This window comes from Gymnoscopelus microlampas, assembly GCF_963454915.1.
Source record: "Gymnoscopelus microlampas genome assembly, chromosome: 22".
Classification (NCBI taxonomy): domain Eukaryota; kingdom Metazoa; phylum Chordata; class Actinopteri; order Myctophiformes; family Myctophidae; genus Gymnoscopelus; species Gymnoscopelus microlampas.
In genome coordinates this window covers 23,313,537-23,330,562 of record NC_139959.1, presented here as the reverse complement: position 1 = coordinate 23,330,562, position 17,026 = coordinate 23,313,537, and the positions used below count along the sequence as shown (strand labels likewise).

General features: G+C 42.3%; 1 protein-coding gene across 1 annotated transcript; it reads right to left on the bottom strand.

Annotated features, from left to right (window-relative positions):
- Positions 1 to 3,478: 3,478 nt before the first annotated feature.
- LOC311038755 (uncharacterized protein) lies at positions 3,479 to 8,995 on the bottom strand. Its single transcript, XM_084048347.1, has 8 exons — positions 8,904 to 8,995; positions 8,563 to 8,604; positions 7,818 to 7,902; positions 6,801 to 6,895; positions 6,091 to 6,162; positions 5,759 to 5,830; positions 4,371 to 4,442; positions 3,479 to 3,739 (listed from the first exon to the last, which is right to left on the bottom strand). Exons 5-8 carry the CDS (start codon positions 6,095 to 6,097, stop codon positions 3,561 to 3,563), a joined length of 330 nt encoding a protein of 109 aa, XP_083904473.1. The 5' UTR covers positions 6,098 to 6,162; positions 6,801 to 6,895; positions 7,818 to 7,902; positions 8,563 to 8,604; positions 8,904 to 8,995; the 3' UTR covers positions 3,479 to 3,560.
- Positions 8,996 to 17,026: the final 8,031 nt, after the last annotated feature.

Genomic DNA, 17,026 nt, shown 5'->3' with positions numbered 1-17,026 from the left:
TTTGCATTGTTCCACGATCCATTAACACCATAAAAGGCAACCAGAATATCCAAAGTCAAACCGACAAGCTTACAGAGCTTCATTGCAACACTTGACAGCTCATACTGTAGATCTCTGGTTTTATTTGGCAAGCAAGTCCCTCAGGTTGAACGTGACTGAATACAGTACTGTATGTTACAGAATACCAGATAAATAAAGCATGGCAGGATATTATAATATGTTCTATTAAACAGTTGGCTGAGGTAAAAACAACAAAAGCAACAACAAAAACGATATGATGCTGGAATGCAGGACACATTGGAACACGTACCGACAGATTATTGATCAAAGCTTTATATTGATCATTGATCACCAATGTGTGGTCGCACTCACACAAACTGCAAACGAGGGTCGGGACATAATAATTATGTGGTGTGAACAAAAAATACATAGAAATCGGTTTGGAATTTTACTCATGCCATAAAGCCCAGTTGTTGTGCAACCTCACTTCAAAAACAAGCAATGTAGATCCTTTAAGAGACATCCTTTTTCTTTTCTTTAAATATATTTTGACAAATGTTGGGCATATAAACATTTTATTTGAGGTTTGGCACTATTGGAACTGATTTAATTATTTTTTTTACCTATATTATATTTACCCAGGGTAGCAGCTGAGCACAAGTGCTCATTTTCAGCAATGGCCTGCATATAGACACACACAGACAGACAGACAGACAGACAGACAGACAGACAGACACATTAAAACCTGGGAGCTGACCAGTGCAACCACAGTCTTAATGTTGGCCACTGCGCGACGGGGTTCAGTGCTTTGCTCAGGGGGGTCAGAAATAAACTACAGGTTGCATTCTGTGCCGCCTACACGAGTGGGCGGGAGTGTTAAGAAATCCAGCATGACTAAGAAAACAGTCCCGCACTGGCCTCTGTACACGGCTGTGTTTTCCCTAGTATGGTTGGGGAGGACTCAGCTTGTGATTGATTGAGACAGGGGAAAGGGAGCGCTGTTTTTTTGTGTGATAGACGATTCCGTCCACCACGGCTTGCACAATCTTATAAGCAGATTATAATGCATTACGTATGTTTATAATGCATTATGGGCATCATAGGAAGTGTTACCCTTATGGATCAACAAAACGTTAGTATTTTTTTTTTTTTACTTTTCTTCCAGTCTCTACGCCTCTACTTCCACAGCAACTGACATATTATTACTTAGTATTTAGTACCTTAACTCTCCCACATCTAATTGAGAGCAATCGGTGTTTTCTTGAAAGAATATTTTCTGTTGCTTAGTGGAAGCAATTAAGGCATTTCCAACTGGTAAATATCCTGCACCAGATGGGTTTGGAGATGAGTTCTATCAAGCATTTCATGATATTTTAACACCTTTCTTACTCAGGATGATAAATGATTCACTTGCGAGGCAAACACTTGAGACTTATGAGTCAAATATGAGTTATTCAAGTGGAAGCCTGGAACACACTAACTTCAGCCTGCTTCAGACATCGGTTGCATGAACTTGTTTCACTACTTGGAGAAACTGATTTAATAATTCAAAAGGTCAACATAAATGGGTAGAATCCTGGGGTTCTCAATATTTTGACTCAATTTGACATGTTTGATGTACTCCTATCTACTGTATGTTGGGCTGCAATTATCAGTCACATCACATGGATGATAATATAATGAAGCAGGACATGGGAGTCATACATGCCCCAATTGTAATCAGCTGTCAGTCTGCTGATTGTTTCCAATCAGCTACTCTTTTCTACACTCCAACAGTTCATTCCCACAACAGTATGGCCACAATATGGCTCCTAGCTCCTACACTGGATCTATGCTTTTCAACTGCTGCCACACACATGGCTGCTGCTGGCAAAGTTTGCCTTCTCCACCTTCTAGTTCAGTCTTGCATTCCTCAAAAGTTAAAATGAATGTGACACTGGAAGTCATGTTTGCACGGCTCTAAAGTAAACAGAAATTCAATGTTGTGTCTCTCAAAAGTTAAACTGGTTCAATCCCACATAGCAAAAAAGACCTGGCAAAGTTATGGCCCGGATCATGCTGTTTGTCATGGCCCACTCGGAGCAATGGTCTATACCCCCTGGTCTGGCGCCAGATTGGTTTGCCAGAAGCTCAGACATACATGAACCGTATATGGGCCAGCTGTAAAGGGCCACACTGTGCTGACCCAGTGATGAGCCAGAACATAGCAAAAAAGACCTGGCAAAGTTATGGCCCGGATCATGCTCTTTGTCATGGCCCACTCGGAGCAATGGTCTATACCCCCTGGTCTGGCGCCAGATCGGTTTGCCAGAAGCTCAGACATACATGAACCGTGCATGGGCCAGCTGTAAAGGGCCACACTGTGCTGACCCAGTGATGAGCCAGAACAGTGTTTCCACTGCTGGCCCAAACATGGGTCGCCAGAACAGGGCCTGAACAGTGTTTCCACAGCTGGCCCAGACATGGGTCACCAGCACAGGGCCTGAATAGTGTTTCCACAGCTGGCCCAGACATGGTTGGCCAGCACAGGGCCAGAGCACTGTGTCCATAATTGGCCCAGATATGGTTCACCAGCATAGGGCCAGAACACTGTGCCCACAGCTGGCCCATACATTTGCCAGGACAGGGCCAGCTGTGGACATAATGTTCTGGCCCAAAGCTGTCAATCCTTAAAGGAGAGATCCTGACTAGCCCCCCCCCCCCCCCCCCCCCAAATTAGACCTTTGTCACACCCCATTCTACAGTTGACTTTTCATAGATGCTCCTGTTCTGAGATCTTGCCATACCTTCAACCCTAAAATGAGACAATTGCCATCAGCTATTGTGCCTATTTCTCTTTCTCCAAACTTATTTTTTTCTTCACAGATCATTTATTTACCACCTGCTGACATGTCAGGATCCGTTTTTGTCCCAACTGAACTGCCATTGATGCAGAATGGATCAGTAGAATAATCGGTGATTGAAGAAGGATCGCCCTGTAGAAAGCAGCAAATACTGATCCATTCTGCATCAATGGCAGGTATGAAGGGCCAAAAAAACAGATCCTAACATGTCAGTAAGTGGTAAATAGATGATCCATGAAAGAAAAAAAAAAAGTTTGGAGATCGAGAATTAAGCACACACTAGCGGAGGGCAAATGCCCCATTTTAGGGGTGAAGGTGTGGCAAGATCTCAGAACAGGAGCACCTATGAAAAAAGTCAACTGTAGAAGTTAAGATGGGGTGTGACAAAGGTCTTATTTAGGGGGGGTTGTGCTTTAGTCAGGCTCTCTCCTTTAATCAAGCCATACTAAATGCCATACACAGGCTATAATTGACTAAGATAAAATAAAAACAAGCATAAAAGTTTTCTGCTTTTTTATTATTAAACTGCAAACCATGTGAGGCAAATGCGTGTATGAACAATGCAGTCAACATTTGGAATATGTGAACAATGCAGTTAACAAGAAACTGTACACTGAAAAAAAAAGTAGTGCTTTTTTGCTGAAGTGACGGTCCTCCCTCGCCAAAATTTAACTCACAGAATTTGACGTTCCGAGTCAACAAATCTCATCATGTCCATTATACATTTCCGATGTGACAACTGTGAGTCACAAAGAACTGTACCAGGAGACCCTCATCCACGTAGCTCGCACCTCCCTCAGAACCAAGGTTCACGCAGAGATGGCAGACCTCCTCCACGAGGCTGTTGTAGATGCTGTTCTGGCCATTGCCAGAACAGAACTGATGAGATCCGAGTCCTGAAATCAAAGCAAACATAAGAATGTTGTTCTTTAGTCAAGTGGCTTAATTATTGGTAAAATAGTAAATAAAAAAAAACCTGTGTAAGAAAAGAGGGGGGAAAACGCAGCATCAAAGTGAATTTATTATTTAGGCTTGTATACCCAAGGGATGCGGTGACCTAGTGGTTAAGAGGGTCAGGCTTGTTACCGAGAGGTTCCCAGTTCGACTCCCCAACACGACACTAGGTATGAAAATCACCGGGTGATTAACAATCCTGCAGGGTCTGGCAAGAAATAAGTTACTGCAACTTAGTCCAAACCCTGGGTAAATAACGATTTCTTCCTCTTCCTCTTCCCAGGAGTATTTATTTTTCTATGTAAAAAGAACTTTGTATGTACTTTATAAATAAAGCACTTAAAAACTTAAGCTAGTGATGGTACACCATATTATCAATGTTGGCAGACATCTTAAGTAGTATATTAAAACACAATTCCTACATACTGTAGGCTATATGGGGGGGGGGGGGTTAAGTAATTTTTGGTGGCGCTACCTACTGAAAAGTTAAGTGGCACCGTCTGGAGCCGTGACCCCATCCCAGCACTAACTGTATCTACGTAAACACACCATGTCTTTCTAGACAAGACTCACTCTGCATTGGAGCTCCTTCACATGCGCCTGTCTCTGTCTCTTCTGCCCCCACCTCCACCTGACGCTGAAGCCCTGAAATCAAAGCAATCATAAGAATGTTTCTTCAGTAATGTGTCTTAATTATCAGTGCAACGGTAAATAAAACCGCAGTAAGGAAAAATAAATCCATTTTGTTTAGAACAAGAATTTGGAACTAAAGATGAGATGTGGTCATGACCAAAAGCACAAGGTCACAGGTACAAGCATAGATATAAATATCTAGATGCCTCATCCGGCAATGGCCGATGGACATTCTCAGTAATTAGCATACATGGTCGGCATTTTTGTTTCTTGGAGAAACTGGCCAATCACCGCGGGTCTTTCCCGTCACATGACAGAATCTACGGTGCGCTTGATGTGCTGCAGCACCATGCCCTGAGTGCACTGAAGAAACAACCCCAGAAGTCCCTGGAAAAACAAGGCTTTGATTGGCCTGTAGTGTCGCCGCCCATTGTAAAACAATAATGGATACTTCCGTGTTACTTCCTTGTAGCCGTCAAGGAAAATCTCATAAGGAAGTGTCATACATCACGTGGTTGCGTCCATAGAGATGCGCCATGACACTTTCGGTGGCATAACGTCTACCAGAAGTTCAGTGAATACATTGCAGTGGATGAGAGCCTTCTGGACAGCTCGTATCAAACATTATTTTCTGAACGAATGCAACCTTTGTGTTTTGTCATGAGCTCAAAGACTGGAGTCCTCATGCACGCGCAGTCATTATCATACCTTCAGTGTAGAGTAGGCTATTATTTTAGAACACACCCCTCTAATTACTCTTATTCTGATCAATCTGATTTTCTCATTTTCGTTGCAAGTTCAATATATTTCGCCTTCACATCTGCACAACTTGATGTAAAATTGTTTCTAAAACAGCACGTTTGAAACAATTTGTCTATAGCGCCGCTGATACTGTACAGTATCAATTATACTATCTTAGATTTATTCAATCATTTGACATTATATCTTAAAATCTATAGCCTAGTTTGACTATCGACCCAACACTAATACTGATGAGCTCAGCCACTTATCATTATTCTACTGATGCTCTGCGAAGAGATCAAACGTGACATGTTTAGCCTAGATGTTGGTCCGATCGTTAAAGTTGATATTTGAATTAAAACGTTACTTTGTTTAGCTGAACATAAGCTGGCATATATTGCAGCTGTTCTGCAAAAAGGAATGGTCAAAACTACCCAAAAATATGTGAGCCAAACTTGTGGAAACATATTCAAAAATACTTTTTTCAATAGGGCTGTAACATAAGAAAATGTAGGAAAAGTGAAGCATTCTGAATACTTTCCGGACTGACTGTACGTAAACACCCCATCTTTCTAGACAAGACTCACTCTGCATTGGAGCTGTTTGAGAACCCCCTGTCTCGGTCTCTTCTGCCCCCACCTCCACCTGACGCTGGAGACCTGAAATCAAAGCAAACATCAGAATGTTTCTTTAGTCATGGGGCTTGATTCTCGGTGCAACGGTAAAAAAAAAAATAAATACAATAAAATGCAGTAAGGAAAACTGGAGGGAAAAAAAAGAAAAAACAAATCCATATTGTTTAGAAGAAGAACTTGGAATTTAAGATAATTTAAGCTCAGTTATTAATGGCCAGACAAGACCCCTATTCCAGAATGAACTGTATCAATGTAAACACACCATCTTTCTAGACAAGACTCACTCTGCATTGGAGCTGTTTGAGAACCCCCTGTCTCGGCCTCTTCTGCCCCCACCTCCACCTGACGCTGGAGACCTGAAATCAAAGCAATCATGAGAATGTTTCTTTAATGTGTCTTAATTCTCAGTGCAACGGTAAATAAAACAGGGAAGGGAAAATAAATCAATTTTGTTTAGAACAAGAATTTGGAACTAAGGATGATGTGCTCTGTGCTGAAGTGTGGGTCATGACCAAAAGCATAAGGTCACAGGTACAAGCAGCCGAAATGAGTTCAGTCACCCGAAAGACTTGGAGTACTGCTACTGCTCACTTCTTTGTGTCATCATTTCCAATTTCACTTGTTTATCCTGTATGAGTCATCTCTGATTGGATAACATTGGTATCTGACCATAACATGCATGTTCTGTTTACTAAACACCTGGAGAGACAGGGAGACCCCTGTTACTGAACACTTCATAGTAATTATTGCCATCCGAATATAGATATGTTTATCTTTTAATAAACAAAATCACTTACTGCACAATTCTTTAAAAAATAGCAGTAGCTATAGAATAGCAGTGTTCCTTCATGATTGACTAAATTAGCTTCTCAATTCTATATTGTATGTCCCAGCAAAGCTGTTAGAAGCCAATTTAAGATAAGGGTTAGCATTAAACAACAAACAAAAAGGGTTTTGTGTGTGTGTCTTCCCCGAGTAGAACTGAAATTCTTACCAGTTGGATTTTGAGGTCGGGGCTATTTTGTAGCCGCTCCTCCAGGTTTTCTAGGGATTGGGTATCAGCTAATGGCAGCAGATTTGGTTCAACACCTATGAGAATGAGAAAAGCTTTATCACATCACAGGTTTGCAGGTGTAAAACAGTGGGTGTATTTCCATAAAGAAAGGGAAGAAGATGGAGCAAGGGGAAGAGAGAGAAGATACATTTTAAAAAACAACAATGCATCTACATATTTACACAAGAATAAAGTAACTTTATTCTTTTAAGCCTTAGTCAATTTAAGACATTTAATGAATAGAGTAACATCCTCGCCTTTATTCCAACAGTCGATTCTTTTGTGGATTATACAGTGAGCTGCACGTTTTAATTTTTTTCCTCCTTTTTAAAAAGGCAGTGAGCTTGTAGATCGGCGGTAGTGACGTGGCGCATCTAGTGAAAGCCGGAATTACACAATTTACATGTAAATAGGAAGTAAACGAGGGGGGGAATGGCGTTCGGCCACAGATGGGATTAAAGCACTTCTTTATTGAAAAATATGAACTAATACATTGCACAAATACTCTGGACACCTACTTAACATTTGGGGCAAGCACCTTATGTTTTGCATTTCTACATGTTTGGAGACATACAGCTCCAGGTTTTACCGGTGACATTTCAGGGCAAACTGGGGGTGTGGTCACTAAGACTCTCGTAGATACGAAAGTAAAAGTCAGATTTGATAAAATACATATACGATAGTATACTACTTGATCTAAGGCTATAGTGAAGCCACACTTTAGAGCGTTTGTCACCACGGTCCATATTTCAGTGACAGCATGCCTGTTGCTCACTCGCATCTAAACGCGGTGTGTGTGCGGTGCAGCGTAAATGAGTCACGCAGTCAAGTTAGATAAGTCCTGACAGATAGTCAAATACGTCTTTGATGATATATATGCCTTGTTTGAACGATTATTAGCACACCAAGGAAAAAGATAGCGCAGAGATGCAACAGAATCAACCAGATTGAACTTACTTGCTGTGAAAATAACAGCTGCTGATCAGACAGTAATGAACTTCTCCCATGCGCTGGAGTCATACAACCAATGACAATCACAGCCCTGCAAGGAAAGAAATGTTTGATTAACTAACAATACAGTATATTCAAACTCTAATTATGTTTACAGTTGTCATATTACAATTCACCTTAAAATAAGTTATAAGTAGCTATATCATATCAGTGGTTCTCAAAGATTTCCATGTCAATTGTATTTGGCTTCAGATTTGAAAAGGTTGTGCGCCAAGGAACCCCACAAGAGAAGTGTATTTACACCTGGAGGAACCATCTCTAGAAACCCACTTTAAGAACCAACACATTAAATGTACAGTGGTTCTCAGGTGGGGTTCAGCAGGGACCCTCAAGATTCCAAATGGACCCTTACAGGCCTTTAACTCTGAGAGTACCAATGGAACCAAATGGACCCTTACATATCTGTAACTGTGAGTGTACACATGTAACCAAATGGACCCTTACATATCTGTAACTGTGTACACATGTAACCAAATGGACCCTTACATATCTGTAACTGTGAGTGTACAAATGGAACCAACAGATCCAGTAACTCTTACAGATCTGTAAGGGTCCATTTGGTTCCATGTATACTGTCAGTTACAGACCTGTCAGGGTCCATTTGGTTACATGTGTACACTCACAGTGTACAAATGGAACCAAATGGACCCTTACGTGTCAGTAACTCAAGAGAGTACCAATGGAACCTTACCTTTGACTTGCTTATTAAAAGTCCCCCCTGGCCTACAAAGCCCTGCAATATAAGTAAAATAAATATAGATTATTGAGGCAACTTCATGATAAACAGTAGAAAAGGCCACACACCTATGTATTCTATATACAAAAGGCAAGATACTTTGGTTTTAATAGCATGTTGTCTTTTAAAACGTCCAAACAAACGGTTTGTGTTTACAAGGAAATACCTGTTACACTACAGGCTAACTAACCAACAGAATCTTACATTATGTGCAGCATATGTGTTGAGTCACAACGTTATTTCTCAACCATTAATGTTCAGACGTGATCTAAATAATTATAAATGCATAAACATACCTCTTTTTGCTGTTCTGTGTTCTGTCGACGTCTCCCACAGACAATCTCAGTCACAGCTGCTGCTGATTAGACAGTAATCAATTTGCCCGCTGGTTTTCCAGCTGAGCTGGTTATCTCATGCGCTGGAGTCATGCAACCAATGAGAGCACAGGACACGGGGGTGTGTTCTGAGGGACGACCAATGAGCGCAGGTTTTATCGGTTGTCAGGGAAACCATCACGACCAATCACCGCAGGCTCTTGTCTCTCAGGCAATGGGAATAGAGTAGGAGGGTTTTCACTTTTTGGCATCAAAATATACTTCAGTACTCAAAGTAAAAGTACTCATTATGCACAATGTCCCATTTTACAAGTTATCATGTGTATAAAATCCTTTGGAAATAGCAGATCTACAAGCTCACAACGCGTCACAAAGCGATGTGTTGTGAGCTTGTAGATCACAGTGGTGTAAAGTTAATAAGTGTATTTACTCACTGTACTAAAGTAACATTTTTAGGTATTTTTTTTTTACTGGAGTATTTCCCATTCTCAATACTTTTACTTCTACTCCACTACAACTTAGAGACAAATAATGTACTTTTACTCCACTACAATTATTTGAAAACTTTATACTTAGTTACTTTGCAGATATAAATTATAATGAAAATAGCAGATCTACAAGCTCACAACGTGTTGCATTGGCGCCGTGTTGTGAGCTTGTAGATCTGCTATTTTCAAACATTTTAGTACTTTTACTATTGATACTTTAAGTATTTTGATGCCAATACTTTTGTACTTTTACTCAAGTAACAATTTGAACACAGGCCTTTTACTTATAACAGAGTAAAAGGCTCTGTCATGTCATTTAACTGGGGACCCCTGGAACCCCCTCAACCCAGTTTGAAGGGTCCTTGATGATCTGCCTTACTTTTTACTGCATGTAGAGACACATATTGGTGTGGTGGGTGATTTCGGTAGCTTTATTGTTTAATGATTCTTGTGAGTTGTTGTTTTTAACTTTTTTTGTGATGTGTTGAATGTGAGAACTGATTCAATACTGTTAAACTGTCCTTGTTATTAAAATCATTCAGACTCCTCAGGAGGAACATGCGCTTTTGGGTCTTATACTGACACTCAGCTTCAGGGAGAACCATGCATGTCCACAAGTGGTCAGAGAGCGCTTGTCACCTGCATATTTAAAGAATGACAGTCCATTGTTATTGCATGTGATTTTGTTTGTGTTTATGGAGAAGAGAATGTGGCAAGACACCCTGTGGGACCCCGGTATTTAAAACAATATTACAGGATGTCAAACCATTACATGCTGGAGTCTGTCTGAGTTACAGACCCATGTGGAAACCCCTCAAAGGAGGGTTTTGAGTTTTGATTTATTCATAGTTGACAGCCAATCAGGAGTCCAGTCCCACATGTGTGGGTTCTCAAAGCCTGTTATGGAACAGGTGTTCAAACTCTGAGTCAGGTGTCATTTTTTACAGAGACAGCCGTGTTGCAGTGCCGTTTTGGAGTATAAGAATTACATATTTTCATAAGGACTTTGTTGCTTAGCTCATGTACAGCTGATGTTCAGGATACTGGCAAGTGCATGTGAGTATCAGTTCCACGTACAGTTCCATTGGAGAGTGTCTGCACTACTGTTTCTTCTTCAGGAGTGTTTGTCATCACTGCCATTCACTTTGCTGCATTATCCACGTTACATTCGTGGTGAACGGCTTTGTGCAATGGAGCGAGGTGGGCCACCTCCCACTCAACCCCGGCAAGACTAAGGAGATGCCGGTGGATCCCCGAAGAAGCAGGAAAGGTCCCACCAGTACCCAGCATCATCAAAGGAGAGTCGGTTGAGCTGGTGGACAGCTACAAATTCCTGGGCGTGCACCTAAACAGCTCGCTTGACTGGTCCGATGATGCCAATGCACTGCACAGCAGAAGAAAGAGCAAGCTCTTTTCACTCAGAAGGCTCAGAGGGTTTGGGGGGGCGGGCAGGATCGTGGGTGCCCCCCAGGAGGGGGTGGAAGAGGTTGCCATGGTGCGAAGAGCAAAGACATCCACATCCAAAACACAGCCAAATCTGGCAAACAGATCTGGCCCAGATCTGGCTCACTTATGGCAAGCCGGTTCCGGCATGACAAAAAAACGGACCGTGCGAGGCACCGCGCTACGGGCGCTAAACTGTAGTCAAAATAAACTAAACTACGTCGCTACTCACATAAACAAAGGTTCTTATGCGTCCTTCAATGTCGGAAAGTGTTAGAACTCTTAGCACATCCCCATTGACTTTCAGTGGTAGTGTGCTGAGTTCCGACATGACATGGTAGTTCCGACATGGCATGGTTTGTTTTCTGCTCAAAATAGTCTATTTTACAGTGTGGGTGGGGTGCTGAGAGGTTACCCACCCCGGAGAATACACTTTCAAGGTCCACATGTCGAAGAGTCCTTGAGCAAGACTCTGAACCTTATTGCTCCTGGTACGCAGGTTGCTGCCTTGCAGCCTTTTTAATCCAAGGGACTTGGATAAAAAAGGTGCCATATAAATGCACCATTTACCATTTAGGATTCAACGCCCATGTGCAAGGGATCATGTGCATGCACCCATGTGCGCGAGATCGCCCTTTAGGGCTTGTTAATTATAAGGCTAATCTGGGCCAAATAAGCCCATAAACACATGCAGGCCAGATAGAAGTAAGGCTAACCTGTGTGCCAGATACAAAAATGATAAATGAAATGAACCCAAAACACATGTGGTCCAGATACAAAAATGCATAACGTGGGCCAAATGAACCCAAAACACCTGTGGGCCAGATACAAAAATGCCCAATGTGGGCCAAATGAACCCAGAACACATGTGGGCCAGATACAAAAATGTCTAATGTGGGCCAAATGAACCCAAAACAGCTGTGGACCAGATACAAAAATGCCCAATGTGGGCCAAATGAACACAAAATACATGTGGGCCAGATACAAAAATGCCTAACGTGGGCCAAATGAACCCAAAACACCTGTGGGCCAGATTGTAAAATGCCTAACATGGGCCAAATGAACCCAAAACACCTGTGGGCCAGATACAAAAATGCCCAATGTGGGCCAAATGAACCCAAAACACATGTGTGCCAGATACAAAAATGTCTAACGTGGGCCAAATGAACCCAAAACAAGTGTGGGCCAGATACAAAAATGCCTAACGTGGGCCAAATGAACCCAAAACACCTGTGGGCCAGATACAAAAATGCCCAATGTGGGCCAAATGAACCCAGAACACATGTGGGCCAGATACAAAAATGTCTAATGTGGGCCAAATGAACCCAAAACAGCTGTGGACCAGATACAAAAATGCCCAATGTGGGCCAAATGAACACAAAATACATGTGGGCCAGATACAAAAATGCCTAACGTGGGCCAAATGAACCCAAAACACCTGTGGGCCAGATTGTAAAATGCCTAACATGGGCCAAATGAACCCAAAACACCTGTGGGCCAGATACAAAAATGCCCAATGTGGGCCAAATGAACCCAAAACACATGTGTGCCAGATACAAAAATGTCTAACGTGGGCCAAATGAACCCAAAACAAGTGTGGGCCAGATACAAAAATGCCCAATGTGGGCCAAATGAACCCAGAACACCTGTGGGCCAGATACAAAAATGTCTAATGTGGGCCAAATGAACCCAAAACACCTGTGGACCAGATACAAAAATGCCCAATGTGGGCCAAATGAACACAAAATACATGTGGGCCAGATACAAAAATGCCTAACGTGGGCCAAATGAACCCAAAACACCTGTGGGCCAGATTGTAAAATGCCTAACGTGGGCCAAATAAACCCAAAACACCTGTGGGCCAGATACAAAAATGCCCAATGTGGGCCAAATGAACCCAAAACACATGTGTGCCAGATACAAAAATGTCTAACGTGGGCCAAATGAACCCAAAACAAGTGTGGGCCAGATACAAAAATGCCTAACGTGGGCCAAATTAACCCAAAACACCTGTGGGCTAGATACAAAAATGCCTAATGTGGGCCAAATGAACCCAATCTATACTCGGCCCATATGCGGCTTGCCATCATGTAACCGGTGCCGTCATTGCCAGACCTGGCTCACATCCGGTCCACATACCACTTGCCGGAGTGATATTCTGCCGGAGGTCTGCCAGACTGCCGGAACGAAAACGGCATTTGGGCCAGACCAGTCTGCATAGGTTTTGCTATGTGGGATGTCTTCCTTTGGGCCTGCTCTTATACCCATGGGGGTTTTGCATAGCGTTTCCTGATTTAGCTTTATGCTGCTTAGCTAAAATGATGGAACATTTTAAGAGCAGAGCCATCAACGCCAAGTTAAACTGTTTGTTGTAATAAATAGTTAAATCTATTTATGAGTGTTCCTGACTGAAGTGAAAACTTGAAACCTGCTTAACAACTGACATCATTGAAGGTATGGGGATTCAAAGCTAATAGAAACTACAGCCTTTCTCTTCCAGGAACGTTAGCATACTGAAATAGAAGATATTGTTCTTACATAAAGTAAAAAAAAATATATTGTTTGAAATGACCAAACCTGCCTACCGATGATGTATCTAGGCAGGTTTCTGAACTGTCCACAGCCCTCCTCTGAAACACAGACTTACAGTACATACATGGTGCAATTCTATAATGAGCATTAGTGAGGACAAATTATATGAAGAACGTTTGAAAATGGGTCAAGTGGTCCTTTAAGTAGTTTTTTGTGTGGTTGTATGTTGGTATGAAATATGAGTCAATGAAAATAATATAATATATAAAATAATTTAATATATGGCCACTTCTTTGACCAGGTCAAGCAGAAGGCAGAGCATATTTTTTTTACAGGTTTCCAATCCTGTCAATACACAGACACTGCAACTAGTCCTCACTTTCTCTCTAGTCCTCACTTTCTCTCATCACTTTCTCCTCATTGGCTGGCCTTGGTAAAGGGCCAATGAGGGCTCGCCAATGGCTTCCCGTGTCCTCTCAGAATATGGGATATAAACAGCCCCCGGTAAGTGAAATCTGACACCGCTGTGCTCCGCCAAAGATGGTTAATTTAGGAAGATACTGTACGCCATCCCAATTGGAGCCACTAGAGGTGAAATAAAACACAAATCCTACAAATGGTCTCCTAAGTGGGCGCCGGTATCTGACGGCACATCTCGTGAACGATCTATGTACTGGTGCTACAGTAGATCCTATATCTAATAAAGTAGATTTTCTCCTAATTTGTCTCTCTGGAAAAAAGCTATTTTAGTATGAAAATCTTGGGAATATTGTGTGGCTTGTGACGATCGGATCCAATATTTAGTTCAGTGACCTAAATATTGGAAGCTGTGTTCACATTCACTCTTCCATTGGAAATAATAAGACTCCAACCTGCTTCCGGTCTCCTAATCCAAATCCAGACCTTATTTTTTTCTTTTTTCTTTTATAGTGAGAATAATGCCAATCAAAACCTGGGTGATGCAATGCAGTTCATGAAAGTCAATGGACTACTTCTGTCAGGATGTGTCTCTGTGTTTTATTTTGCAGTGATATTTTATTCATTGTTTTCTATTTCTGTGGTGTACTTCGGTTTTACTTCACTGCTTTGTTCCTTTTTATTTTGAAGTAATGTCCCTAGTGTTTCCTGTTATCCTTGTTGCTGTTTTCTGTATTTTCTCACCTATCCTGTGATTATTGTTCATTTGAGTCACCTGTGACTTGTTTGACCCAGCCAATCCCTGTGTTGATTGTCCTTGGGTTTCGCCTATGTCTAGTTAGTTCCCTGTATATATATATTCAAGTTTATTTTTATGAGTGATTGTTGTATCCTCTGTTTCTTTTACCTCTGTTTTGCTGTCAGTTTTGCCACCCTGTGCGTTGTGAGGACAGCAGAATAGAGAACTTTGTTTGCACTTTGAGTTGTAGTCCGATCAAGTTTTCCTGCAGATGGGAAAGCTTAGAGAAACCCTAACACACAGTTTCTCAACATCAGGTTTGGGGATCACCATGGAACCACATTTGGTTCCATTTGTACACTCTCAGAGTTAAATATGCACTGAGGAGTTTACAGTGCAGATTGGGGTCCCAAAGATTAAAAATTAAATGGTTTCATTTGTACACTCTGTGAGTTACAGGGTAACCGTCTTCCACGCCGACATCTCGCCACTCCGACTAGTGGCTTCCGCGTGCGGTTAGGGTGAGGTTTAGGTATAGGGTTCGTTAACGTCGGAAAGGCGACATGTCGGAAAGCCGCCATGTAACCGAGTTACAGACACGTAAGGGTCCATTCGGACCCCTGGTTGGCAGTTAGGGGTGAAGTGTCTTGCCCTCATAATCAAATATCCAACCCATACTGGTCTGGGAGGAAGGGTATAGACAACCACGTCTCCTCCAATACACATGGAGTCACCATGTACTATTAGTACTGCACTTAATTACTAGCCTGGCTCCAGCCCCTGAAATCGCTAGCCTCGCATTCAGGGTCTGGTGACGTTGTAGAAGGAGGAGTATTCTCGGTTGAAAATCTAACCGGCGGTCCGGCCCAATCGGGATCGGTTTAATCCAGTATGAATCCATCGCTTAAAAGAGTCCCACTTTGGCCACGCCCCCATCTCAGAAATCGACTGCACTAAGAGGGCTTTCAGACTGAATAATGGAGTGAAACGAATGAAAATTCAGGCTGAGTGTCAGGCTACTTAATTACAGGTTTGAGGTACTTCTACTTTACTGGAGTATTTCCATTTTTAGCAACATGCCATATTACTTCCAGTTCTGCTCCCTGCTGAATCCCCTCCAACCAACCGAGTCACTAGTGCAGCAACCGAGATCACCCTCCCCTGCTGGCTTCCCACTCACGAACACGGCCAATTATGCTCTAAGGAGCGCCCAGCCAAGCCTGAGACACCATGTAAGAATCAATCCCCAGTGTCACTGTCCTGATGGGGAGAGAACTTACCCCTAAACTGGAAGCCCAGGGTGCTCCTTTTCCCCTATCCTCTCCTCCTCTCATTCTCTTCATCCTCCAGAGCAGAGATTGCAGTTCTTGGAGGGACCGGCCCCCCATCTGTCGTGCTGCCATACGTTTTTGGATGGGCCTGGGCATCGCAGCTGGGGGACAGACGATTAGGCCGCGTCCAAGCCAAGCCAATCCACCCAGTTAAAAGTCATGTCCTTCATCGTCCCTGGAACCACCCCCATGAAGGAGAGGCAGAGAACGGAGGTTGGATGGGGTAGAGATGTTTTTTTTTTGGGGTGGGGGTGGGGGGTATGTTGGTTTAAAGGAGCATCATACGACTAGAGGAGGTTTCTTGGCCGTTGGTCTGAGGTAGGCCTATCCCTTCAAACTGTGTTTTGTTTCGACGTGATGACCTTGACATCTCACTCACCGTTTTTTCACCTTCAATCATTAATGTTCAGTCATTTGTCACACATTTTCACAAAGATGACGCAAGATGACATCAGGCAAGTAGTATTGTACTTATTGTTATGAAACATTAATGGGTTTCTCTGTGCTGTTTTGTGTGTGCTGTTTTGTCCTTGTACATAATTGTACAATCGTACTTTTCAGAACGAAACAAAAATTAATAAAATGGAACCCGTAGGGGTTTGCCAGCATCCAGCTTGCAGCACACAGCATGCGCTCATGCACAATGTGGGACAAAGTTCTGAAGGGTTGGCAGCCGAGACCAAATAAAGCTCAAAGCGTAACCAGATAAAGTAAATAAATCAACTGCAAAACTTAAAGCCATATTAATGCCATAGCAACCATTTCTTCTCTCTTTGTTCTTCTTTCAGACTGTGACCAGGAGAAACATTAGTAAGAAAAATGTGTTATTCATCATCATAAGGACTTAAATGGCCAAATGACAGCCAATTTACAATAACAAATGAAGGGGGCTGCTTTGGGCATTACCCAGCTAAAGTGACCTTGTTGTGTTGGAAGGAAGCTGCGAAGGAGTTCCGGACCATAACATTACATGTCAAGAGAACATATGTTGAAATTAAGGGCAATAGGGCATCTTCACTGACAAGTTTTTTTTTTTAACTTTTGTGTCGTGGGCCCAGAAGTGGTTTCCAAGGTGTTCTAACACACTAGGATGTTTTAGTAAGATAATAATAATGCAAATTTGAATGATATATT

Excerpts from the sequence above, each read along its gene's own strand:
- LOC311038755 (XM_084048347.1), bottom strand. Across the intron at positions 4,443-5,758 it reads TCAAACAGCTCCAATGCAGA|GGCTTCAGCGTCAGGTGGAG; the intron begins GTGAGTCTTGTC and ends CTTTGATTTCAG. Across the intron at positions 3,740-4,370 it reads TGAAGGAGCTCCAATGCAGA|GACTCGGATCTCATCAGTTC; the intron begins GTGAGTCTTGTC and ends CTTTGATTTCAG.